General features: G+C 46.1%; 1 protein-coding gene across 2 annotated transcripts in view; it reads left to right on the top strand.

Moving 5' to 3' along the window:
* The window catches only part of JARID2 (jumonji and AT-rich interaction domain containing 2), a 159,323-nt gene extending 133,673 nt beyond the window's left edge, over positions 1-25,650 (top strand). The window contains exons 3-4 of one of the 2 annotated variants that reach the window (XM_049655018.1): positions 25,014-25,155; positions 25,577-25,650. In XM_049655018.1, coding sequence (XP_049510975.1) covers positions 25,014-25,155; positions 25,577-25,631 — 197 coding nt within the window. In that variant the 3' untranslated portion in view covers positions 25,632-25,650. The other variant, XM_049655017.1, reaches the window with a different exon arrangement.
* Positions 25,651-25,967: the final 317 nt, after the last annotated feature.

Here is a 25,967-nt window from a genome sequence, read left to right as displayed (position 1 = left end):
AGTTCGATGTATTTAAAAAAGCTCATATACCCACGTGACCAGTGCTCCAGTGAAGACCCAGGGCTTTCCCACCAGGCCAGAAATGTTGCTCCCTCCCTTTCCATTTCATTTGACTTCTTTTAAAGTATGCGTTCATTTGAGGTTTGTCACCATGGATGTCTTGATTTTTTTTTTTTTCCCCCCACGAGCTTTTATGATGATATGTGGGTTTATGGTGTTTCCCCAGAATGTACCAGATGCCTGAGAGTGTCTGTGGAGACTTGAAGGGTCCCCAAAGCCAGTGGCTCACGTGTGTCCAGTATGCAACTCTTAGAAGCCCTGGCTTGGGGGCACGAATAAGAGTCCTACAACTGGACATGGTCACAAAAGATCTTCACCGGCTCGTGGTGGCATTCGTGGGCCAGATTTTTTTTTTAAATTTATTTAAATGTTTTTATTTCTTGGAGTGAGAGACTGTGCACAAACAGAGAAGGAGCAGAGAGAGAGAGGGGGGGAGCAGAGGATCTGAAGCAGGTTCTGTGCTGAGAGCAGAGAGCCCGAGGTGGGGCTCAAACTCCTAAACCGCGAGATCATGACCTGAGCTGAAGTTGGACGGTTAACTGACTGAGCCCCCCAGGTGCCCCAGACAGATTCTCTGTCTTGAACCAGCATTAAAGTTTTGGTTCTCAGCTGTGTGCAAGTCCAGACCACACTGGCCTTTTGAACAGCTCTTCTGCTTCTCCCGTTCGGTGTCCCCTCTTTCTGGTAGTGCCATTCTGCGAGCGTTAAGAAATCTTGGCCTTGGTGATAGAATTCAAGAAATTCTGGAATAGGGGTTCCAGACCTGGCTTTCCTCCAAAGGGAAGCTAAAGAGGCATCCATAGGGCCATACCCCTTCTCTGCCAAATAAGTGTGTTTTCAGTTAGAGGGATTCTTATCCACAGCCCGTGAGTTGTCCCATGGCCTTGAGGGTGCAGAAACATAGGGTGATGGCACGGGAGGATTGCTCACTTGCGTTCATTTTCTTGTGGCTGTGGCAGAAGTCTGTATTAGTCAGCTCGGGCTGCCGTGACCATGTACTGTAGACTGGGTGGGGTGGTTGAAACAACGCAAGTGTGTTTCTCGTTCTGGACGCTGGAGGCTGGATGTCCGGATCCAGGGTACTGGCCACGTCCTCACCAGGCTGACGGTGGGGGAGAGCGTGTGCGGGTGTCTCTTCCTCCTCTTAGGAGGACACTCGCCCCGTCAGATCAGTGCCTCCCCGAATCGTGACCTCCTTTACTTTTCTTACCTTCTCACAAGCTCTGCCCAGACACAGTCACATTGGGTGTTAAGTCTTCAACCTAGGAGTTGGGGGAGTGGGGTGAGGTGGCAAACAGCACCAATGCTAGTACGTGGGTAGAACTTTGAGGTGGTGACAGTTTCATTGCGTTTTAATTTTAGATGCAGTTAATTTCCATCTTAACCTGCAACATGTTTCCTTTTGTGTTGAGGTACTAGAAGGATATCCTGCTATGTCAGGAACCCCTAAGAACTGGTTTGAGGTTGGAGAGGTTTTTGTTCCTCCCAGTTGGATGCAGTTAATCTCCGGTTTTTATTTTTTTATTTAAAAAAAATTTTTTTTAATGTGTATTTGGGGGGGGGGGGGAGCGGAGAGCACATGCTAGATGGGGAGGAGCAGAGAGAGAGGGAGACAGAATCCGAAGCAGGCTCCAGGCTCAAAGCCCATCAAGATGGCCCTGGATGGATGTCTCCGTGTCAGTTTGGGAGAAATGATGACATTATTTGAGGTTGAAGAGTCTTCTTTGTCATACATGAATTTATTTCATTTGTATGTATACATTTTAAAGCTTACATATTTTTTTTTTTCAACTTTTTTTTTTTTTTTTTAATTTATTTTTGGGACAGAGAGAGACAGAGCATGAACGGGGGAGGGGCAGAGAGAGAGGGAGAAAAAGCTTACATATTTTGAGAGAGAGCGGGGGAGGGGCAGAGATAGAGAGGGCGGGCTCTGTGCTGTGCTGTCCGTGCAGAGCCCAGTATGGGTCTCACATTCATGACCTGAACCGAAATCCAGAGTCGGATGCTTAACTGAGCCACCCAGGCGCCCCTCGTTTGTATTTTATGCACGGATTCCGTTTCTTTTTCTATGCCGTAAGTGTAATTTACGGCAATACGTACCAACCAGTTTTACTTATCAACATGTACAGAAAGGGAGGTGCCTGTGGGGTCCCCAGATAGCGCTCCTCTCAGCCAGAGGCCACTTATCCAGGCATGGAGTTTATCTGTGTACGCTCTTGTAAACGGTCCTGTGTATCACCTCCTCCTGCCTGTGGATCTAGGCCGCCTGTGTTGTCTCCGTCTGTGCTGGTTCCTGATTCAAGTTCTGTGATGGGTGATGGGTTCTGTGATTCAAGTTCTGTGATGGGTGATGGGTTCTGTGATTCAGGTTCTGTGATGGGGGCTTTGATTCCTGTCGGATCTACCACGATGCACTAGTGAGATTTGGTTTTGCGTGGGACTTTCTCAGATCCCATTTCCCCCCACATTTAGAAGACCTTTTACCTAGTTTTTGGAAAAAAACGTGTTCCCACTTGAGCTACGTTAAATGTTCAGTGTCCTGTATGGAGTATTTAAACCCAGAAGGGTGATAACTGGGTATGCTTTGGGGGAAGTTAGCCTGCACCCCATAAATCCCTTAATTTACAACTTGTTACTCAATCTCACCTGCCAAATCACCTGTATCCTTCTAGCTTTCTCTGTAGGCTTTAGGGTGCTTCTGCAGAGTCCCGAAATTCGCTTCCTTCCTCATGATTTTCTTTCTAAAAGACCATAAAACAGTGTAGGTCTCTCCTGCGAGGAGGTCTGGGGCCCAGGAGGGAAACATGAGCTATTTTATAACCTTAGACCTGCCTGTTAAGGAGCAGAGTCGCCAGTGTGTCAGCCAGGCTGCCCTGTGTTCTGCAAGGAGAGCTGTTCTTTCTGGAGCTTCAGAGCTCCTGGGGCCCCGTTCCTCCTCTCTACCATTTGCTGACCTTTCACTAGTGTCGTGGGCTCGTTCCTGCTTTGGATCTAACGGTTTCAGCTCTTTCCGCACATCAGGCCTCTTCCTGGGGACCCGCCCCGCCAGTGTCTTTCGGGTCACTCCTGCAACTGGGTCCGTGTTTCCCTTTGGCAGGTGGGTGGGTATCCTGATCACGCGTGGCACCTGGTCTTGGTGGGTGACCGGGAAAGACCTCTGTGCCTGGGAGTCCCCTGCCAGCTTCTGGTGCTGCCCCACGTGGCTGAGTGTTCCTTCCAGTTTTCCATGGCTCTGAACGATTTTTGTTGCCTTCTGATGCACGAAGGCAGCTCAAGGTCTCACTCTGGAAACCTTCACCTCTCTTAATTACGATCCCTTCCTTCTGACGGGATTGGGGTATTCAGGAAGGGCTCTGACTCTCTGCCTTTTTGAAACCGTGCGCTTCCCCTTCCGGAGTGATGGTATAGAAGGTCAGCGAATCCTCTGCAGACCTAAGTAGGGCAGGTGCCACAGCAGTGGAAACCACACACGTGTATTGTTTGGGCACGAAGGAAGGCTTGGTGATCTCTAGAGGGATCTGCACCGCAAATTGCTTATCCTGTACCGGAGTGGCTTTACCCTGTCCTCACTCAGCAGTTACCCAACTTCAGACTAGTGTTATTTGAAAAGGGCCTTTCCAGTTTACTCAGTTGGAAAGTGTTACAGAGTTTTAAAGGGTGAGTTGGAAGGCTCTCAGCTGGCACTTTCTGAATCCCTTGGAGGAAAATATTGGCAAACTCTCCACTCTCTGCCTGAACTCTTCTTATAAATCGAGAAGCCAAGAGTTACGAAGCCGTCACAAAGGGCCAGGTTGAACTGTGTGGGGGAAACCTCCGTGTTAAGACAACGGACTGTTTTCTGATCACAGTGACCCTCCTCTCACCATCTTGATGTTAATCTTACTGCCACTGAAAATAGAAGTATGAGGTGAATGTAATTTGCAAGGTATTCCAACCCCCCCCCCCCCTTTTTTTTTCCTGGAGAGCCTTTTCTCTCCAAGGTAGAAGCACATAGCTTTTAATTTTTTACCCCTCATTTACAATTTAAATAAGAAAAGTGCTGGGCTGCTTTATTCAACAGGGGTAACACCCCAACGAGGGAAAGTTGCCTTTTTTTCATTATTTGGCTTTATTTTTTTTCTGTGGTTTCAGGGGGCAAGGTGCTGAGATCAGAAGCAGGAGTTTGCTGTTGATTTATTACCCTGTTTGTTACCATCTGTCTGCCTCGCACTTCAATCTGTTGATGGAAAGCCCGATGTGCTTGTGTCATGGGGCCTGAGAAATTTCCGTCTTCCTGAGTTGTCTGACTACAGAAACCTGTACACTCGCTTCTACCCAGGGCCCCAGAGAAGTCTGGGGACAGGAGAATAACCCAGGGGAGCGTGTTGGCGTGCTTTCTCCATCCATCCTTCTATGCCCCTGCCTCTGCCTCCTCTGGCCAGGCAGTGATGCCTTTTCTAGCACTGTCCACATTCTGCAGCCCATTCTCTGTTGCTCTTACCCTCCTGGGGTCGCTCTTTATGGAAGAATTCCAAGGGAATAGGTTAAGATTGCCATCAAGTGGCTGCTCTTGGTAGTGGATGGGGAGGATACTGGCCTTCCGGCTGGCCGACTCCTCAGACCTTCTCCTCCAATTTCTTAGCCCCTTTGTGAAAAATTACCGAGCTCCAGAGTGCTCTCAGTCTGAGGAATTGACTGGTGGGGGGGAGGGGGTGGGCACAGAGAGCTCGGGGCATCCATATGTTGCATCCTCAAGGAAGCTCTCTTCTGTAAAACAAAACCCGCACCTGTGGTCTGAGCTCAGGGCCCTGGAGCTGTGGACACTGAGGGATCTAGAGGCTTCCGGGGGGAAACTGCGGGGCATTCAGCCTCCTGCCAGTTCTGGGCCCCCGTAGACCACTGCCCTCCACCTCCACTTGGGGACATTTGGCAGGGAGGGTCACGCTGTCATCCCTGAAAGGGTGACCTCACGGCCCCACCAAGAGTGAAGAGAACTAACACACACGAGGTGGCCGTTCTGTTTGGCTCTTGTTCCCCAGCTCTGTAAGTGGAGTAGTAATTTCTTTCTCAGAGGCAATATTCTTAGGATTAATGAGATGATTTATTTAAAGTCCTTAGTACCTGGCAGGAAGTGAGCATTCAAAGGGTAATTGTGATCGAGGTTCTAGATACACATTACCTAACTACTTCCCATAAAAGCTGTAGCTGTGTCATAAAAGAGCGCACTTCAGGGACTGTATTAAAATCTGTTTGCCCCATTCCCTGGGTCTGGATGCCATCATCCTACAATTAGACCTCACCCTAGGCGTTGGAGAGCAGAAGCTCTGACCGAGCTAGAAGGAAGCGAACCCTAGTTTTCCCCAGTAGGGCATTCCTTAGTGGTGTCGGGAAAACCTGCCCCAATAGCAGTAGCAGGGGTTGGTGTCTTGGGGGGGCGGGTGACCCGAGCAGTGCACAGCAGTCTCCGTTCTGTCCTCTCTGAGGTTTCTGAGCTGGTATGGAAGAAGGACCTGGGCCAGCTGGGCTGGAGGGGAGAGGCTTGGAGGGAGGCAGAAGGGGAAAGTGGCCACGTGAGTCCATCAACCTGGCCGTGCGACTTGAAGGGAGGGTCAAGGAAGGAAAATTCTAGGGCTTCTGTATTTGCAGCAGCCTTTTAGAAGTCATAGAGGCTATGTTATGTAACCATTCACATCACCATCTGTCAAATCATTCGACCACAATTCCTGGATTGTAGCCACTTAAAGCAATATCGGATGTGTCAAAAAATTTGATACGTTGTAATGAGCACTGATGTCATTATAGGTCTGTTTGTACAGGTAACTGGGTACCACCATGAACAATCCTCCCTTCGTGGGTTTCTTATGTCAGATACGACACTTGAGACCTCCCTTTGTCCTGTTTGGTTTTGTTTCCATGATGAGTGATAGCCTGATGCTTATAATGATGCCTGTTTGTGGTGGCGTTCCTTCTTGTTTTTAAATGTTTATTTTAGAGAGAGGGAGGGAGGGAGGGAAAGAGAGAGAGAACACGAGTGGGGGAGGGGCAGAGAGAGGGGAACAGACAACCCGAAGTGGGCTCAGTGCCGACACCAGTGAGCTCTATGTGGGGCTGGAACTCATGAACCATCAGATCATGACCTGAGCAGAAAGGGGATACTTAACCGACTGAGCCACTCTGGTGCCCCTCTTTTTTTTTTTTTTTTTTTTTTTTTTTTGGGGTGTGGTTTTTTTTGTTGTTTTTTTTTTTTGAAAGAGTTGGGGGGGTTGGGGGGGGGGCGGGAAGGTGGGGGGGGGGAGAGAGAATCCCAAGCAGGCTCCTTGCTATCAGCATGGAGCCCTATGCAGGGCTTTGTCTCCCGAGCCCAGAGATCATGACCTGAGCCAAAATGAAGGGCTGGCTGCTTAACGCACTGAGCCACCCTGGTGTTCCATGGTGTTCTTTTTAATTGCCAGATCCTTCTCTAGGAAACATTGGGATGCTTTTGCAGAATTTGGGGGAGAGTGGAAAGCACTAGAAGACCGGCATTCTCTGCAGCCACCATGTTTTCTTTGTGGTATATGAAGCTTCTCCCCATCCCTCAACCCCCACCTGCGTACAGGAATGAATGCAGGCTGGTGCTTTCTTTCTGGGGATCCCTTGTGTATGTAGAAACCGAGGCAGTGAGCCCAGAATCCACTGTTTGTGGGTTTTTTTTTTCTTTCACACTTTTCTTTGTACCTATAGCCTTGGGGGTAGCAAAATGTGAGTCTAACTCAGAACGATTTCATGTGGCACTTTGTTCATGAGTATTAAGTGGTGATTGCTGGCCTTTTACTTTCAAGCTGCATCGGATTGCCTAAAATCCTTGATGATTTAAAAATCGTCTTTCGGGGTAATTGCTTTGCTAAGGGTTTCTCTGCAGTTTTTAGTTTACTGAATAAGCTCGTGGCTTTTTATGACTGGGTCTAACCTGTGGTTTTCCCTCCTTCCCTCATCTGAAAGCTAGACTGATGACACCAGGGGGCCATCTGCTGCAGGATTGAAGGGGGTTTGTTTCCTTGCTGCTCTGTTTGCTCCCCTGTCCTTTTCATCCTGCTGCCTGGAAAGAAGTGCCCGTCTGTCTGACTGGCCCTGTTTATCGGTCTGAGCTCTAGCATAGGACAGCACAGAGACCCAGGGACTGTTGCCATCTGTAGACTTGATGAAAGGGTCTTGAGACTACATTCATGCAGAATCTGTAGGTGAGCACTGCCCTGTAGAAGTTTCCACAATGTTGGGGGTGCTCAGGGTAGGCTTCATTGTGTACGGTAGCCACTTAAGAGTCCATGAGTCCTTTATACTTAGCTGGTCCGATTAGTTTTAGTTCATTAAAAAAAGTATGGGGGCACCTGGGTGGCTCAGTCATTTGAGCACCTGACCTCGGCTCAGGTCATGATCTCACGGTTGATGAGTCTGAGCTTCGCAGCTGGCTCTGTGCTGACAGCTCAGAGCCTGGAGCCTGCTTTGGATTCTGTGTCTCCCTCACTCTCTGCCCCCCCCCCATCCCCCCCCCCAAGCTGTCTGTCTCAAAAATAAACATAAAAAAAAAGTCTTATGTGACTACAGGCTACTGTATTAACATGTATAGCTATAGAGACAGGATGAACGTAGTGGTTGCTTCCCTTTTGTCTTCAAGCTCTGTCTTGTTGTTGGGCAGCAGGTTTTTTAGATAGCCAGTGTAGTTCAACTCAGAAACCTTCTTCTAGCTGTCGTCATGGTATGTCGTATATGCAGGCAATGCTGACAGAGTGAAAACATGTTCCTATTCTTTTCACCTGCCTTTTAGTGTTTTGAGCCTTTCGAGGATCCTTTTGCCTGTGGTATTAATGTCGTGGTGTTCCTATTATCCCTGACTTCAATATGGCAACGTACTGCTGGCTTCAGAGTTGTCACTGTCTGCTGTTCTTCACTTTGTCTTTGTTTGTTAGCTCCACGGGAGTCCGTGTTTCATAGACCCGCTTTCGTCACTGCTTCTTTTGTGGCTGGTACTACTTCCATCCGGCAACACACCATTTTCCTTGTGGTATCATTTAAATAATCATTAATGTCTTTTTTCCGCCAACATGTTGTTAAAGTGATTCATTTGTTTATTTCGTTTGAGAGCATACGTGAACCAGGGCGGGGCAGGGAGAGAGGGAGAGAGGGAATCCCAAGCAGGCTCTGGGCTCTGAGCTGTCAGCACAGAGCCCGATGTGGAGCTTCAGCTCCTGAACTGTGAGTTCGTGGCCTGGGCTGAAGTCAGACGCTTAACCGACTGAGCCTCCCAGATACCCCTAGAAGTAATTTATTGTAGAAAACATAGAAATATCAGAAAACTATAAAGATTGCCACTGGAGAGGATACTACTTCTTATAACTAGCTTATTTCCTCTAATCTCCTTTCTCTATACTTGTATTTCTTTTGAACCCCATTTAATATTTCATGCAGTGGAATCACTGCAACTTAAAACCTTAGGAGTCTTTCCTTATGTTACTAAGTTTTGGAAAATGTGGGTTTTTTTTTTTTTTTTAAAACATGTAATATCTTGAAAAAATTATGTTCTTTATTCAGTATTAGTTGCCTGGACGGCACATGAAACCTTTAAGGAAAATACCGCAAAGAATACACACAGAATTTTTAAGTGATTGATGTAGTTTCACTTTGTGGAAAAGGTGGGAGGATTATAGTTAACTGTGGCTTTTATTTGAACACAGTAGTAACAAAATGAGTTCGTGTAAGTTAGCAGGGTATAAAAGGTCATTCTTTGAGGAAGACCTGAACAGTTTTGCAGACGGGAAGAAATCATTGGCTCTAAAACGAAGAACTTTAACATTGAAACTAACAAGGGATTAAATGTCTAGAAAACATATTGGGAAGGTTAGTGAGAGTTACATAGTGTTCATAAGATGTTTTCACTTGAAAATTTGAAAATTAGATCTTTTCCCCCAAGAGTTCCTAACTTTGATCAGTGACTGCTGAAAAATCAAGTATTCTAAATTACAAGATGTGTTCCCAGCCAAATATTTCTAAATAGAAAGACAATTCTTTGAGACCTTTTCTTCTGGAAGTTGTAAAAGGGAGCCTCTAAGGTAAGAGTGCATCATCAGGCTCTGAAGGCTCTGAAATGGTCTGCAGGAGCACCCTGTTCTTTGAGCAGTATTTATTGGGTCTCAGCAGTTTTCTCTAGGCACATGCTAGTTTGGAGGTCTCTTAAGATGAGCAAGAATAAATCCTCTTGTTCGGAGAACAGGACAGTCAATGTTTGCTTGTCACTGTGGGTATTTGAAGTAGCCCTGAAGGCCGACTGGGGTTGGAGGTGAGTGGGGGGGTGGGGGCGGTGAGGAGCTTTCTAGGAAGACAGAGGAGGGAATATTCCAAAAGAGGGAGCTGCATGTATGGAGTCAGAGGCTTGAGAGATACACGCAGGTTCCAGCTGCCTCCACCCCTTCGTGCCGCACCGGGGGGTGCCATCAGGTTGCAAAACCAAGGCATTGTTAGTGGATTGCATGGCTTAGGAAGCTGATATAAAATAATTTTCTCTTTTTTTTTTTTGCGTTTTGTTTTTTAAAGACTGATTTATTTATTTATTTTTAAAATTTTAATGTTTTTATTTATTTTTTGAGACAGAGAGAGACAGAGCATGAACAGGGGAGGGGCAGAGAGGGTGGGAGACACAGAATCCGAAGCAGGCTCCAGGCTCTGAGCTGTCAGCACAGAGCCCGATGCGGGGCTCGAATCCACCAGCCGCAAGATCGTGACCTGAGCCGAAGTCTGACGCTCAACCAACTGAGCCACGCAGGCTCCCCTAAAATTTTATTTTTAAGTAGTCTCTACACTCAGTGTGGGGCTCAAACTCAACCCCTAGATCAAGAGGCGTGCACTTCACCGACTGATCCAGCTGGGTGCCTTTAATTTTTTTTAACTGGATGCAGATAGAATTTGAACCAGTGAAAAGGGGCAACAGAATTGTTAAACTATGTTGAAATCCTTGCACGTAAATCTTTGCTTTTCTCATTAATATCATAGTATTACTTTTCAGAAGTGAGCTTGCTGAATTACAGACTTTAAAACAAATTGGCATCTGTGATCACGTTGCTCTCCAGAAATATTTTATCAATTTGTTCCCACCCTAGCAGCACATGGGAATAGGGGTTTTGTCAGAATCAGATTGGGGAAGGAGATGAACTCTTTAATTGTGACCTGAGTTAGCTGAGAAGGACCTGTCAGTCCTTCTCAAACCTAGTTTTCCATTATTCATTTCTTTCTAAGTAGGTCAAATGACCATATTGTAACTGTGGTTGAATTTTACTTGATACTTCTGCAGGTCATGTTCTCAAAATCTCAACATTCTAATCTTTTCTAACTTGTCATCATTTCTGTGTTTACCTTTTTTACAAATCCATTACTGGAGTCTTTTAAAAAATATATTGAGAGCCAAAGCATATTTTGTCTTGTCTTTTTACAACCAAATAATTAAAAATATAATTCATTAGCACCAACATTTATTGAGTCCTATAGGTAGCTCTTATCCAGTGCTTACTATGTACCGCTAACCCTTTTACGTAAATAATGAATGCCTTAACTTAACCAGTCACAGTTGTCCTTCTGTCCATTTAACAGAGGAATCTGAGGGCGTTCTCTGATCCTCCCCTTAGGTTCACACACTTGATGAAGAGTAGGATTGGAACCAGGCAGCCTTTTCCAAATTGTGCTGTGTGTGCTGTGAACCAAGAAGGTTCTTTAGTACTAGATGTTTACCAAATCAGTTTTCTTTGTTTATTAAATTTTTTTAATGCTTATTTTGAGAGAGAAAAAAGAGTGAGCAGGGGGAGGGGCAGATAGAGAAGAGAGCAGAGGATCAGTCTGAGCTGACAGCAGAGAGCCCGACGTTGGGCTCAAATCCATGAACTGTGAGATCATGATATGAGCCAAAGGGACACTTAACCCACTGAGCCACCCAGTTGCCCATTTTGCTGTTGTTGTTGTTGTTGTTGTTGTTGTTGTTGTTGTTAAATAAGAAAAACCTGATGGAACATTGCCTTTTCTAGGAGCTTCTTAATTTGAACTTCCTGTTTTAATTGTGGTGCCTTCATTGGTATTAGTGACTAAATCCATAGCAACCATTCACTAGTTAATATACATTCAGTCACCCAGCCTCGATCTCCCTACTGCGTCTTATAATTATTGGTATTATTTTATAATTGTACAGTGTGGCCTTGAAGTCACGTTGGCTATAGGGCCAGCCACATGAATTATATAGTTGAACGCTGTTGGTTCTTCAGGAATTACCAAGCCCTCTTGGAAAGAGTCCAAGCCAGACTCTGTATGTACCTAATTCCTTTTGGTATAGTGCCAGTGTATTAACTTTTACTTAAATAGAATTCTAACAAGTAATGTTTATTATTATCATGTTGGCTGCTGTAAAGGGCCCACACTTAAATAATACTTCTGAAAGTCAAATATTAGCCCTGCGGATCACTTTTCTGCTTTGGCTTTTTATCACAGCATAGGTGATATGATCAGTATTACGTAGTTCAGCCCAAATTACAGATGTGTCTTTATCAATACATGGCTAATGCAGTGTGATCATTTAAAAAACCCTCTATTTCCTATGTAAAATTCTCAGACTCGACAACCTTGTACATCCTTCCCTCGTGCCGGGCAACCCACCTCACCCTATCCTTTCTTTGTGATGAGCGTGTTTTTGGATATTGGATTGTTAAGGTGTCGCCTTTTGTATGCGGTAACTTCTGTAGGTGGCAGGAAATGGGAGAGCTTTTGGAAGTGGATCATGGATGATAAGTACTTGCTGACGTGCCCTAACTCTGTAAGGCCTGTCTTTCCTTTATGAGTTTGGTCCCAGCTCTCAACGTGAGCTGACTTCCTTGATTGGATACATGAATAAAACAAGTCTTCATGCGTACGAAGCAGCTTCTTTAATTACTCAACACAGCAGTATTAGATCTCCACATTTGATGAAGATGTGCAAGTGAATTGCACTCTCACGTTTTATCCAAATCCTAGATTGGGGTTTGCTCCAGTCACTTACTTTCAAAATGCCAAGGTAGTCGGTGGGGCTGCTGGAGTTGACCCAAGTGGGAGGTAATGAAATGGCTGCACATGCAGGTAGGTCCTCTGTTCTGAAGCTCCCAGGAGCGCAGCGTGTCCTTGGATGTCCTGGCGTTTAGGTGATAATTAGGTGGACGGTGGCCATGTAGCTGGCTGGCCGCATAGCAGTTCTTAGGATGGGGCCCCTTCTTGAAATTCTGATCTCTTGGGAAGTAGCAGTTGGAGTACTTTGTTGTCCCCAACCCTAAGTAATAGGTCTTTATATTTAAGCATTTAGAGATTACAATGATATGCAAGCAGAAATTGACCCCTGCTTTGGAAACCAGTTTCCATGAACTTGTAAATTTGATTTGCATATGCAAGGATATCCGATGGTTGTTACTTCTCGGTAAGCATCCCAGAGCAAGTCCAGTGTGTGCTTTCCAGGGGACAGGCAGAGGGATGTTTGCAGCGCTGTTCCTGATAGCAACCAACTGGCAATACTTCGATGTCCTTGGAGGAGATTATCAAAAGAAAGTGTGGAATATTCCTGCGGGGGAGTGTGACGAACAACAGTGAAAATAGGCAAAGAATAAGCAAAATCATGGATAGGTGATCTTAGTAACCTCGTGTTGAGTTGGGGGGGGGGTGGTGGTGGTGGTGAAAAACAAATCCCCTAAGACTTAACCCAGAGCGATCCCCTTTTCGTGAAGTTCGTAATCAAGCACAGTGAAATAAATAATACAGCACAAATACACATACCTAAGAAGTAGAACTTAACAAAAATAATGAAGCATGGGGTAGGCGGAAGCATATAGGTAATGTTTTAGTAATTGGGTTTGGCTGTGGATTTACAGGTATTTTGGATACTAAACTAAAGCAGGGAGGCTGACGTCGATATTTTGGGAGTCTTCATTTAAAACTTTGGACTTGCTCAGATCTTTGAATGTTAAAACTTTGCTGGTGGTGCCGTCAGTCATACGAAGAAAGAAACCGCCCTTGCAATCCTGGCCCGTCTCATCTGCTTTTCTACCCACTGTTGCTGGGAATTTCAGTATTGAACGTGGTACTTTTGTTCAGAAGCAGAATCCTGTTCTGTTTTATTATGTGTCCCCCAGAGGCTGCTGTAAGTCCATGTATCTGGTACTGTTGATGCATTTCCTCTTTGGTTAACCAGCGTTTTATCAAAACCGTCCAGAAGCTACTGGAGTGCATAGGCAAGAGTTTTTCAGCTCTTTTCCTGACCCAGCAGCAGAGCACAGGTCAGAAAAGTGGACACTTAGGGCTAACTAAGCATGCGTTTCAGGGAATATGGCATGCACGATCCAATCCTGATGATGGTCTTGGAAGTAAAAGAAGTCTGGGCCAACGCTGTTATTAGGTCTTACCTTCTTAAATTTTAGGTACCTAGTTACTTTCCAGACAATGGGAAGAGGAAGAAGCAATGAAGTCAAGGAGAGTAGAGATTAAAAAAAAAAAAAAAGACACAGATGGCTATGTACACTCCCATGTGGGAGGCGTCAGAGCTGGGGATGTTAAGGATGACCAGTATCCATACATGACCCCCCCCCCCCCCCCAAGCTGTGTCTCTGGCCAGTTATTTTGGGTCTTGTGGTTCCTGCTTTCTTTCTTACCTTTTCTCAGAAGTACCGGACCGTACTTCCAGTTCTGTGTTGGGTGCTTTTGATTACTGAGGGCTCTAAAAGCCAAGTCTCAGTAGAAAGAAGAGGAAAAAAGCCAAATAGTCATCCCTTAAATATCCTTTAATTGACTATATGACTTATGCGGCAGTGGGATACATGACAAACAGTTGTTGAACATTCTGGGGATATACTGCACCAGAGAGAACCAAATGAGGGTCTGCTCTGTGGGCTCTTACCGAGCAGGATAGGATTGGAGAGGGATTTTCCATCCCTGTGACTTCTACAGGGAATTGTATCCTGAGGTTTTTCCACTGGGCTAGCATGCCCCATCCCCAGATACCCCAGGATTCCTGGATGACCTTCTGTTGAGACCTTATGAGGAACTAGTTCTGATCTTGGTTAAGAACCCTACCTGCATAAGCCTCAGTTTGCTTATCTGCAAAGTGGGGGATTATGCTAGATTGTCTCTAAGGCCCAACTTGGAATACTGATTTTAAAGTCATGGATAGCAAGTAGAAATTAGGAAAGACCATCATCTACCTCCTGATAATTTTTGTTTGTTTGTTTAAAAGCGAGGGAGGTAGATAAGCCTTGGTGATTTAGGAAACAGGAGATTGCCATCGTGGAAAGAATAATCACCAGATCTGGGCAGTTGTCCGTGAGCAAAGCTAGCGTCTGCTTTCAGGGTTTTTGTGAGGTCTTAAGTAATAAGCTAACGTGTGTAAAGCCCAGAAGGGGCTCTTTCAGTGGTTAAACAACAACTAACTAGTGTGGGATGGTGTTCAGAGCACTGTTTCGGACATTATAATCGCCAGATGAAGTTCAAAAGCTTCAACAGAAGGGACTTTTAAAATCAAATAGCTTTATGACAAATGAAGGAAGATGCACGCTCCAGTTATCGGGGCCAGGGGAGCTGGCCAGCCTTGTTGGATTCTTGCCCCCCCCCCCCCCCCCCCCCAGCTGCCAGGCCACAGAGCCTGTTTTGTGACAGATCCTCAAGAAACAATGAGGAGAAACAGCTTCTGTGTTATTAGATTAGATGAATTTACGTGCGTGGAGGAGGGCCCTCCGCGGGCTGGGGGTGGGGAGGGCAGCGGTGGTCATCACAGAAGTAATAAAGCACCCTGGTAGCCGGAATTGGAGGGAGGAGGGGAGGGCAGGCTGGAGGAGGAGCATGTGGAGGGAGATTTCTGCAGTCTGTCTGGATCGCTGCCCAGGTTTCCCAGCCAAAAAAACAAATAAAAATAAATAAAAGGCAAGTGCTGAATGACACAGATTAGGATATTAAAAAGGGATGCCATTGAAGATGTGCCACGGACCCCCTGCTGTCCACGGGGGTGCAGTGTGTGCATGGCGGGGGCGGTCTGACAGACTGGGCACAGAAGTGTGGACAATTACACTGACCGCCCCATCAAATGTGTCCCGTCTCCCCCCCACCCCCCACCCCCCAATGTCAGAAATTCTCAAATAAGGAATTATCTGCATTGCAGATTGGGGAAATTGCCGGATGGAGAAAAGCTAGTCGCTCTTTTTCCTTCCCCCCCCCCCCCTCAATTTATCAGGAGGGGGAGAAAGCGCCCCAGACCCCTCCTCTTCGGTGTTGGGTTCCCTCCCCCGCACATAAATAACCTTCCCTCCCCGGCACCTCCCCTCCCCCCCGGCCCAGGGCTGTGCGGCCGTCCTATTGCCGCGCGGAATCTGCACTGCCGGAATCTGCACTGCCGCCTGCTTATTACGTACAGGGGTGGATTGTTGACAAGTGCTCTGGAGCCGCGCTCGCCGCGCTCGCCCTCCCTCCCCCCTTCCTCCCTCCCTCCCTCCTTCCCTCCCTCTGTCCTTCTTCCTCTCTGTCTCTCTGCAATGATCCGGCTCTGAGGAGGATGGCTGCTCCACGGGTCTGTCAGGTGCAGTTTTTGGTGGCTTATCTTGAGGAACCTGGGATAGAAGGTCTGTTCCTATAAATAAAATAAAAACCAAATAGCTCTAGGTTTGTTTCAGGCTGCTATGGCTTTTGTTGGAGAAATAGGCCTTTTGTGGTTTTTTTTTCCCTGCTGGGGTCCTGATTAAATCCATTATGGATGGCAAGGTGCTAGATGTATATGTATAGGAGTATGTAAAAAGTGTTGCAATTGCTTAATATTAATATTCTTTTAGCTGTGATCTCCTCCCTGGGGGCAATGGTGGCTCCTGCAAAGGCACTGTGGAAATTTACAAGAGAGAATTAATGTCGTTCTTAAAGCATTCAGCTCTGTTGACCATTTTGGACAAATCTGCAGTTTTAGCCAGGCTTGTATGAATTTAGACGTTTCTCTGGGGACTGAACGCCATCCAGCTATGGCTGGTCCCTTTATTTTATTGCCAGTTTATGTGATCATTTCCCAGCATTTAAAAATAGATGTTTGTTTAAAGTTAATTAGTTTTTCCTCACCATGGCTTTGGTTTCCTTCATCAACAGCATGCATGGTGTTGTTTCCCTTAATACTTTGCTTCTCTGTCTCTTGTCTTCCTTCCTTGAAAGATGGAGGAAACTGAGGCATGTAAATAGATGCTGAGTGATTCTAGGTCAGCCCTTAAAGCTTTGAACCCCGAGTGCTGTCGGTGTTTCTCCCATGTTTCGTGCATTAGTCTGTGTCTGCATTACTAGACATAAACACAGATGAATTTTAGGAACCATCAATTTTAGGTGCCTCCGATGTTTGCAGATTCTGTGGCCGTGTTCCTAGAGTTCTGCTTTCTGTGTTGCTTCCATTAGGTTTCAGTAGGAGAAAGAATGTTGGTCTGGGAGGGAGTAGGCCTCTCTGAACTTGCTTGCTGTCAGCAGTTTTAAATTTTCTATTTTTTTTTTTTTTTTAATTTCGAGTAGCCCACTTAATCCTTTTTTTATTATGTTCGTCTGAAAAGTAGGTGTGCAGTTTGATTTGTGAGTGAGGTAATGAGGTCACGGGGAAACTTCTGCCCCTCCCAGTCTTGCTGGAGAACTTCTGTGGGGTTCATTTTTGTTGTGTTAGGGAGAAAAAGCAGCCAGAGAGGTCTGAGGGTTAAGGGTGTGGCTCTTATCTACAGATTGTGATGTCAAGACAAAGTATTTGGGAGTTGTGCCTGGTTATCGGCACAAACTAGTAACTTTATGGGATTTGTTGATTTGCATTGAAGCCAGCTTTGTGTAACTTTGTAGAGACTTGTTAATATTTGAGAGCCCGTTTTGTTTGGTAACCCACCTGTGGGGTAAATGCAGTTGGTGATCTTCAGCTTGAAAGATAAAATACACATGCGTATGGTAATTACTTAAAGGTAGAATATCCCTGGCTATCCAGGAACATACTGTATATGTATATGGATATCTCCGTTTTGAGAAGTGCAAGTTACATGATTCAGGAGAAATCGGATTTTTTGGCATGTCCGGTTATCTGAATGTAAAACTTTGAATGTGTTGGTCTCATTAACCGATCGAAAAGAATATCTCTAAAAATGCCCTGTGTTTACCTCTCCTGTGTATTGACTCTTAAGTTCCATGCTCTGCAGTGATGCCATTGTTCTATAGCGCCGTCCCCACGCCGGCCTAAATCCAACATCCTCTCTAATCACTTTTCCTCCACATGTGGAAGGCGGTTTTCCACCTCCAGGGTGTTCGGTCCTGGGTCGTTTGTACAGCAGAACCCTTCTACTCAGCCGATAGAAGCTGGAGTTGCGTGTCCTCGGGGATTCCAAGGATTCACGCTCTGGACGGACAGTTACACTAGGTCGCCTGGTGGGCATGTTTTGCCTGGTTTGCCCGCGTGAAATCAATAAGGTATCGGGCTGGGGCTTGGACCCAGAGGAGTTAAGGCCCGGGATGGAGGAGTAATTGACGCACAAGTGGGGAGCGCTTCTTTCTCATTGTGGAGAAACATGGATGTTTCTATTTCGGCAATTATTACTGTTATTGAAGATCCTCTACCTGTTGTGACGTTCTAAAAACCGTGGCCTAAACAAGCAAGGGGGCTGTTCCAAAACCCACAGTACACCTTGCTCGCCATTGTCATCCTCGGAGTTCCAATAGCTGCCCAGGCTGATCCAGAAATCTCTCCTAGAGACCACAGATCCTTCCCACCGAGTGATTTTTGTATCCAAGTCCGACCGTGGCTCTCTGGCGGTGGTTGTTGGAGCCTCTCCACGAGGGTTGTTTTCTTTCTTCTGGTGACTGCTGGGTCAGGACGTGGGAAGGAGAAGTCTTTTGTCTCCTGATGAGCTCTGGTGGTGCTCACTCGTTTGGGGTCTAGACCGCCAGAATAGGGCCTGTTTTTGTGCTAAGCAGCCATGCGCTCACCCTTCCTGTGTGTGCAGGTGCCCTGTCTGCTGGCCTGCTCCTTTGTGCCTCAAGGTGAGGGGTTGCCCTCTGGGCTCAAGGGTTCTGTCTCTCTTCCCCACTCGTCTGTCTGCAGTTTAGGCATCTGCTGAAATCTGAAATAGGAAGAAAGGATAGAAGCAGACATCTTCTTTGCCTGTCCGGTGGCCCACCTTCTCCATGTTAATTGTCACTGTATCCGTTTTCTGTTTTGTTTTGGTTTTTTTTTTTTGTTTCTGTTTCTGGTTTTTTGTTTTTTGTTTTTTTTTGTTTTGTTTTTTTTTTTTTTTTGCTAACCTCTTTTTCAAAATCTTGAGCCTGCAAAGGAGGTTCAGATTGTCCAGGAAAGTTTTGTAGGGCAAGAGTAGTGGTGGTAAAGGACTCCTGTGGGATTTATCTGTCTATTTACTTGTTGGGTGTTAAACTAGCAAAAACCTGTGTTGTCTCTTTATCTTGGGGCTCTTGTGAGGGGTCATTGGGGTTATTTTTGGATTGCATTTTCTTGGTTGGAATGGGAAATCTCCATAGCTGACAAAGGGGAGCCCTATCTGCCCAGGGGCCAGTCTCCTGAGGGAAGGGATGATTATTTTCCACAAGCTGAGGTGTTAAAGCACTTTCATTTGTGCTTCGTTGACCATGAGTGTGGCAGTGACACCATGCCTCCCGACTGTCATTTGCTCTCACCGCAGCGTTTTGATGTGGTGAGGATGTCCGTGGACCAGCCTGGGCTCGGCTTGGCACACCTCTGCGCTGCCCGCCCCGTTCCATGGAACCCTAACATCCATCCAAACGCTTAGCTGCTGACCCAAGTGTATAGGGTTGGGTTTAAAGTCCGAATTCCTGTTGAACCTGCAAAGCTGGCCCAAGCCAGATTTTCCCTGGCACCCCAAAGCAAAAAGCAAACCAGTTTTATTTTTTTTTCTTTGACAATTTGGGTGAAAAACAGACTTTAGTTTTCACTAGTAATGACACTAGATTGTGCACTCTGAATATCTCAGGGAGGGTCCTACTTTGACAAGGGGATTCTTTTTCTAATTTTTCTCTCACCTCAAAGTGTGCCAGCCATCCCCATCCCCCAACACACACACACACACACACACACACACACACACGCGCGCACGCGCGCGCTGCAGCTGAAAATGAAAGCTCTCTTTGGATGCTTGACTGTTTAATATGTAATGTGATACCTTGTCTCGCAGTGACAGGGTGACAGACGGGCATCGGGCTGTATAATACAGAATTACCTTTTGTGCATCTCTTCTACAACAAAGCCCAATACATGGCCTCTCCCTAATATGCTAATACGTTTGGTGTGCTCCAGATGTTTTGGAAGCTAGGGAACAGCTTCAAAGGTCTCCTTATTTTCTCCCCCCTCACTTTAACCCATCTTTAGGCACTGCTTTTTGTGAAACAGAGGCATTCGATTTTCCTTTGGTTTTGTATTTTGTTATGTATGTGCAGCTAACGGGATGGCTGGTGAAACTTCTTTGTGTCTAAGACATAAAATTATAAGGGCTGCGCATTTTAAGGCTCCCTCCCCCCCTCCTCCCCATGTTAGCAAAGGATTCCCATCTCTTCCTGCGCTGGTGTTCTAAAATCTATAGCTCTCCTCAGTTGTTTAAGCTGGAGTTCTTGAGCTAATGGGCTTTGGCCTTGTTTGTGTTTGGATTTTCCCACCCCCCTGTGTTCAGGCAAGAGGGAGCTCCTACTTGTACATCTCCAGCCGTCCAAAGGACAGGATTTCTTCTTAACCCTCTGCTGATGCTGTCCCAGGCATAGAAAAGAAGCCAGTTCTGGTGTCTTGCCTTGAAAGCCTTTTCATTTCTTGCTAATTTGGGAGATAGGCTGAAAAGCTCCGGAATTTGATGGCTCCATTCTGTCACACTCGATTCTTTGGGGTTCTCAGCGTGTGAGAACGGACACTGTGGTCATGGTGGCCGAGTGGTCTCAGGCCTGTGACCTGCCCCTCCTGTCAGCTGCTGGTGGCTAGCCAGGGTTGCAGGCGGTCCCCAAGCGGCCTTCCCTCGCGGTGGTTTGGAATTTTCAGCTCATATTTATTGCTTTTGTGAAAGACAATAGACGTGGTTTAATTTAAGTTCAACCTACTGAATATTAATCGAGGAGAACACGTGCTAATATGGGGAGAAGGGAATCTTTGGGCCATTCAATTTCCTCTGTTTAACCTCCTCTCCCAGTGAAGGTATGGGTTTGTCGGAGGGGAGGGGTTGGGGAAAATAAAATCATTTGGTGTCTTTGAAGGAGGGGATGCTGTTTTTGTTGTTTCTCATCAGCTAAAAATAATAATTCAAAAAATTGATGGCAGGGCTTTGTTAGGGAGAAGAAAAGGCAGTGTGCGTTAGCTTGCCTAATGTTCTGATAATGGCTCTTCTGCCCTGTGAAATTGTATTGCATCTTGCTGACCTAGCTCTTGTGGATTGGGCAGGCAGTATGATTTGGGTTAAAACACTCAAAATGAAATGGGGTGGCCACTACACCAGAGGTGTGACAGTAGGTGGGGGTTGGGGAACACAAAAGAAACCCAGGTCTGTCCAGCCATGTAGACCGCTTAACTAAAAATAAATCTTCGCTGTACAGGACGGGAAGACTGAAATTGAAAGTCGGTTGTGTGCAGCACAAATTGGTCTTGGCCCTTCAAAAGGCCGTGAAAAGCCGAGCTGCTTCCATTTGCATTGACAGGCAATCAGTTCCCGCTGTACGGGCCCCAGTTTCCCTGATCAGGAAAGCGAGTCAGACTTCTGTCTCTGAAATGGGTGTAAAATTTGATAATCCGGTTCCTCTGACTTTGCACTTGTCCGACTTTTGGAGGGGAGAAAAACATCCTGTGTCTTTTTACATTTACTTCTTTGTAAGCTTTTTTTCCATTGAGAGAGAGGGAGAAAGGGATAGAAAGACTCCTAAGCGGCCCCCGCAGTGCCAGGTGGAGCCAGACAGATCTCACGAACCACGAGATCATGACCTGAGCTGAAGCCAAGAGTCAGACGCTTAACCGACTGAGCCACCCAGGCGCCCCTGAACGCTCTTCCTCCCCCACCGGAGCGCTACTTTTTTTCCCTCGGTATTATTTGCCATTGGGCCACTCTTTGAGCTTTGTGCGAAGTTGTGTAAAGAACCTTCTTTCCCTTCGCAGAAATCCCCGATGAAAGGTGGAAGAATGGCCCAACAGAACTGTGGGGTTGGACGCCTTACTTTGATTTGTGTCGTGATAGGCTGTGCAGTCCTCTTCGGTTTCCTCCCCTCTGGTTCACACTTGCACAGAGCCTCACAGTGGCTCAGGCCCCTCGGTCTTCTGGTGTGAACCTTGCTTTCCCCTACAATAGTGGTTCTCAAAATGTGGGCTGCAGACCAGCCAAGGCAGCAAGCATCAGCATCCTGTGGGGACTTGTGAGAATAGGGACAGGCTGGGGGCGAGGCCCCGGGGACTCTGTTTGGAAACCGGATTCTGATTCATGGTCGAGTTTGAGAATCAGGTGTATAATCTGCCGAGGTGATTATTGTCAGAGGGGCGGGAATATAGCTGTCATTGAACTTTTCTCTGCTAAGTCATTCACTCCCTCACTAGCTGCTTACTCGTGCAGCAAATACGGAAGATCTTGTTCTGTACCGAACTGCACAGTCTGCCCCTGCCTCACCTGACTGCGTGTAGCCCTCACTTGTTTCCCCTTTGATCCAAATACAGCTTCAAAACAACCCTTCTTCTTCCTCCTCCTTGACCAGCACCACCACCACCACCTGGTTTTGGCTTTTGTTTTCAGGTCAATTGCACATTCCAGGTTGGTGTTCCTTCATGTAGTGGTTGGAAGCTTTGCTTTCTGTCCCCATTGATTCATCTCCACTGTCCTCCCCGTCACTTTTTTCCTTGCCCGACAAGTGCGAGGTGTCTTCTTTGCACATCCTGACCGATCCGTGTGTGTTTGTCGGTCGACCTCCTCACCTGAATTTAGATTTTGTGTGATGATGCCTGTATCCCCAGGGCCCCGGCACATGGTAGGTGTTAAGAAAGTGAACAGGTGATAAAAACTTGAAGAAAAATTACAGAAAAAAGAAAATGAATGGATGAATTTCCATTCTGCCCCTCCCTCTCTTTATTCTCCTTCGTGGACTTAGGGCCATTGAAAAATAGGAGCTCCACCAAGAGTAAGCTTATATTTAAGAGGCCTCTCTTCTATTAATTTTACACGCGGTTCTGTAATTGAGAGTTTTTGTTTTGAATTTCCCGTCCTTTTCAAGTGTGGTCATTCACCCACCTCCACTTTACAAATAGGACGTGTATCCCTGGATCAGTTTCTTAATTTCCGAGTATTGTCTGTATTCATACTACTGTTTTCAGTGGTCTTGCTCCCCACCCTGGGACCTTACTAAAGTGCTCTTTATGTAGTGTAGTTTTATGTAGTTAATACCTACGTTTTGCGTGTAGATTTAGTGTTTTAGAGCTTCATTAAGTAATCTAAAGGCAGGGAAGATTCATTTTCATATGTTTGACCCCCCCCCCCCCCCCCCGAGAATATATCCCCAAATATTTCAAAAATTTATATAAAATTGTTGAACGTTCAGCTTTCAGTTGACTTAAAATTAAAAATGATTTCCTTCTCTGGGGCGCTTGGGTGGCTCAGTTGGTTAAACGTCCGTCTTCAGCTCAGGTCACTATCTCCTGGTTCGTGAGTTCAAGTCCCACATCGGGCTCTCAGTGCAGAGCCCGCTTCAGATCCTTTGTCCCCACGTCTCTCTGCCCCTCCCCCATGCACGTTCTCTCTGTCTCTCTGTGCCTCTGTCTCTCTCAAAAATAAATACTATAAACAAATAAATAAATACTAAAAAAAAAAAAAAAGGCATTTGACTCTTGATTCCAGCTTTGGTCGTGATCTCTGCATGCTTGGGATTCTCTCTCCTTCTCCCTCTTCCCCTCCCTTGCTTGCACTTGTACACTCTTTCAAAATAAATAAATAGTTAAAAAACAAATGGTTTCTATCTCCACACTAGCTATATTTCAGATGCTCAATACCTACATGTGACCAGTGGCCACAGGAGTGGATAGCACGGACCATACTTCTGCCCTTTGACTCCTAGACATCCATATAATTAACGTCTCCTCTTTGCCTCCCAGCGCAAACTTCCCAAATTTTTTCTTCTTCGGGGGAAGTTGTGTATGTTTTCATTTCCATATTGCAGCCCAGCCTCCCACAGCTGCCATGGAATTTATATTTATTGCATCGTATTAGATTGCCAACCTTAGAATATTACTCATTCTCTGAAATGATGGGAAAATAGATAACAAGGGAAGTGTATGCACACACAGGGTTTTGTTGCAACGTACTACGTCCTTTCAGACGACGTTCCCAAATCTGTAGAATCCTGTGTTCTGTATAGTGTTGAGTGCCACGAATAGGAACCACTCTTATGTGTTTGACCCGAAAAGGGATTTAATACAGGGAACTAAGTACTTACAAAAAATTGGTGGAAGGGTTGGAAGATCAAAAATCAAGGGGCCACGCTGTACTTTTTTGGCCTTGCTTAAAAGCCAAACGCTGATTCCCAGCTGCTGATGCCCATGAGGCTGGTGCCTAGATCGTGAAATTGGGGGCCAGTCACTGTGGACATTTGTGTTGGGGCAAGCTTCCCATTGCTAGGACTTAAGTTGTGTCCAGAACCCGAGATGCAGGAACATCTGCATGCTAGAAGACTGGCCAGGCTTTTTTTTACTCAGCTGTCACCCGTTAGTGTGGCTTTAGTGCAGCTTTAGTGCTTATTAAAATACTTCAGTATCCCTTGGCACGGCCCCTTCCCTGTGACCTTTCTCCAGTTCAGTTATTAAAAGCACATCACAGGGGCCCCTGGGTGTCTCGGTCAGTTAAGTGTCCGACTTCAGCTCAGGTCATGATTTCACAGTTCGTGAATTCAAGTCCCACGTCGGGCTCTGCGCTGACAGCTCAGAGCCTGGAACCTGCCTCAGATCCTGTGTCTCCCTCCCCCTCTCTCTGCCCCTCATTCGTTCATATCCATCCTCTCTCTCTCTCTGTCTCTCTCTCTGTCTCTCTCTCTCTCTCTCTCTCTCTCTCTCAGAAATAAATATTAAAAAAAATTGAAAAAAGGAAATCACATCCTTGGGTGGTCACAACACTCCCTCTTCTGCATGGTGTCCTATATGCAGTTCTAGAGAATCCTTATCCTTTGAGATCATCAAAGGTAAATGTGACTGTCTCCCGTAACGGACTACTTAGGAAGATGAAGTTGTGTAGTAGGATTTCTAGTTAATAACCTAAGCTGTGGCTCCAAAATACTGATGCGTTTGCTTGTGTGGTTCCTGAAGGCCATTCCAGAAAGGACTTCAGTGTTTCTGAGAGTAGGTCTTCAGCCCTTTGAAGGAAAACTAGTTCAACTCGGTAACACACGAGGTGCCTTTCTTTCCACCACCCACCCCAGCCTCAAAAGATGTTCATGTATTTTGAAAAGAACCCTGCAGTATACTGTGTTACAGAACTCTGCTTGGATTTCTTACTGTTGAAACTACTTCCTGGGCCTAAAGTAGGAGGAAGTGTCCCACTCAGGAGGGACCTGCACCCTTTTCTTTTTAAAAAAATTTTTTAAAAACATGTTTATTTTTGAGACATAAGCGTTTGAGCGGGGGGAGGGGCAGAGAGAGAGAGAGAGAGAGGGAGACACAGAATCCGAAGCTGGCTCCAGGCTCTGATCTGTCAGCACAGAGCCCTACGCGGGGCTCGAACCCAGGAACCATGAGCTCATGACCTGAGCTGAAGTCGGACACTCAACCGACTGAGGCCCCCCCCCCCCCCCCCCCCAGGTGCCCCAGGACTTGTACCTTTTAATCCTGTTCTTCCCAGATTCTGGTCTGTCCTCATCAGCCGTTGTGTGAGGGGTAACTGTGGTAAAGCGCTGCTTCCTGATGTCATGTGTTTTAAGTGTTTGTCCCCTTTTCTCACCTGTAGGGCTCCTTGGTCATGGCCAGTCTAAGGGATTAGGACCAGCATCAGAACAGTCAGAGAATGAGAAGGACGATGCATCCCAGGTGTCCTCAACTAGCAACGATGTTAGTTCTTCAGATTTTGAAGAAGGGCCGTCGAGGAAAAGGTTAGTACCCAAGGCTGAAAATGCTGACGCCTTAAACCAGGGACCTCAAACCAGGCGCCAGGTTTTCCCACAGGGAACACACTCGGGCCCCCTCACCCTGCCTCCTGGTTTTCACAGAGGAGCCAGGGCTCTGGATGTGTCACAGCCCATGTCCTGGTTTCTAAGTATTGTCCACCAATTGTCATGAAAAATGAACACACTTCAGCAAACGATCTGGGCCTCACAGAATCTCTTCTTGGCCTGAGAATTGGCCCTGAGGGTTTACCGACTTGTAATTCTTGTCTTCACTGATCCTTTTCATCGACTCTCCCATTTGTGGAGTCCATTCAATGGTATTTCTTTTTGCCATGTCTGAGGAGAGCCGTTCCTAACTGCGTGAAGAACGAAATGTGGTGTTTCTGAAAATTTTCTCCCTCCTCAGGAAAGCAGAACGGCTTGGTGTTCAACTCTGTCAGCAGTGGTGGAATCCTTCATGAAACTTTAAATTTACCAGGTTTTTATTTTTTATTTTTTTTTAATTTAAGGACTTTCCTGAATAATAAGCTTGTGAGAGTTTGATAGGGAAGTTGGCTATGAGAGCTTGATAAGCTTGTGGTTTCCTGGTCAAACAGCAGCAGTGACATTATATAATGCTTTTAGTCCGGTGTTTCAAAATCCCCTTGCTGGTCACCTGCCTTATTTCATTCCTCATGTGTTGTGTTGTGTACCCCCACCCCCACCCCCCTTTAGAATTTATATTTCATTTTTTCTTTCTTTCTCTCTCCCTTTCTTTCTGTCTTTCTTTCTTTCTTTCTTTCTTTCTTTCTTTCTTT

The sequence above is a fragment of the Panthera uncia genome (assembly GCF_023721935.1).
Source record: "Panthera uncia isolate 11264 chromosome B2 unlocalized genomic scaffold, Puncia_PCG_1.0 HiC_scaffold_25, whole genome shotgun sequence".
Classification (NCBI taxonomy): domain Eukaryota; kingdom Metazoa; phylum Chordata; class Mammalia; order Carnivora; family Felidae; genus Panthera; species Panthera uncia.
Note: the sequence above shows the minus strand (reverse complement) of the source record. Positions and strands in the feature narration are given on the sequence as shown.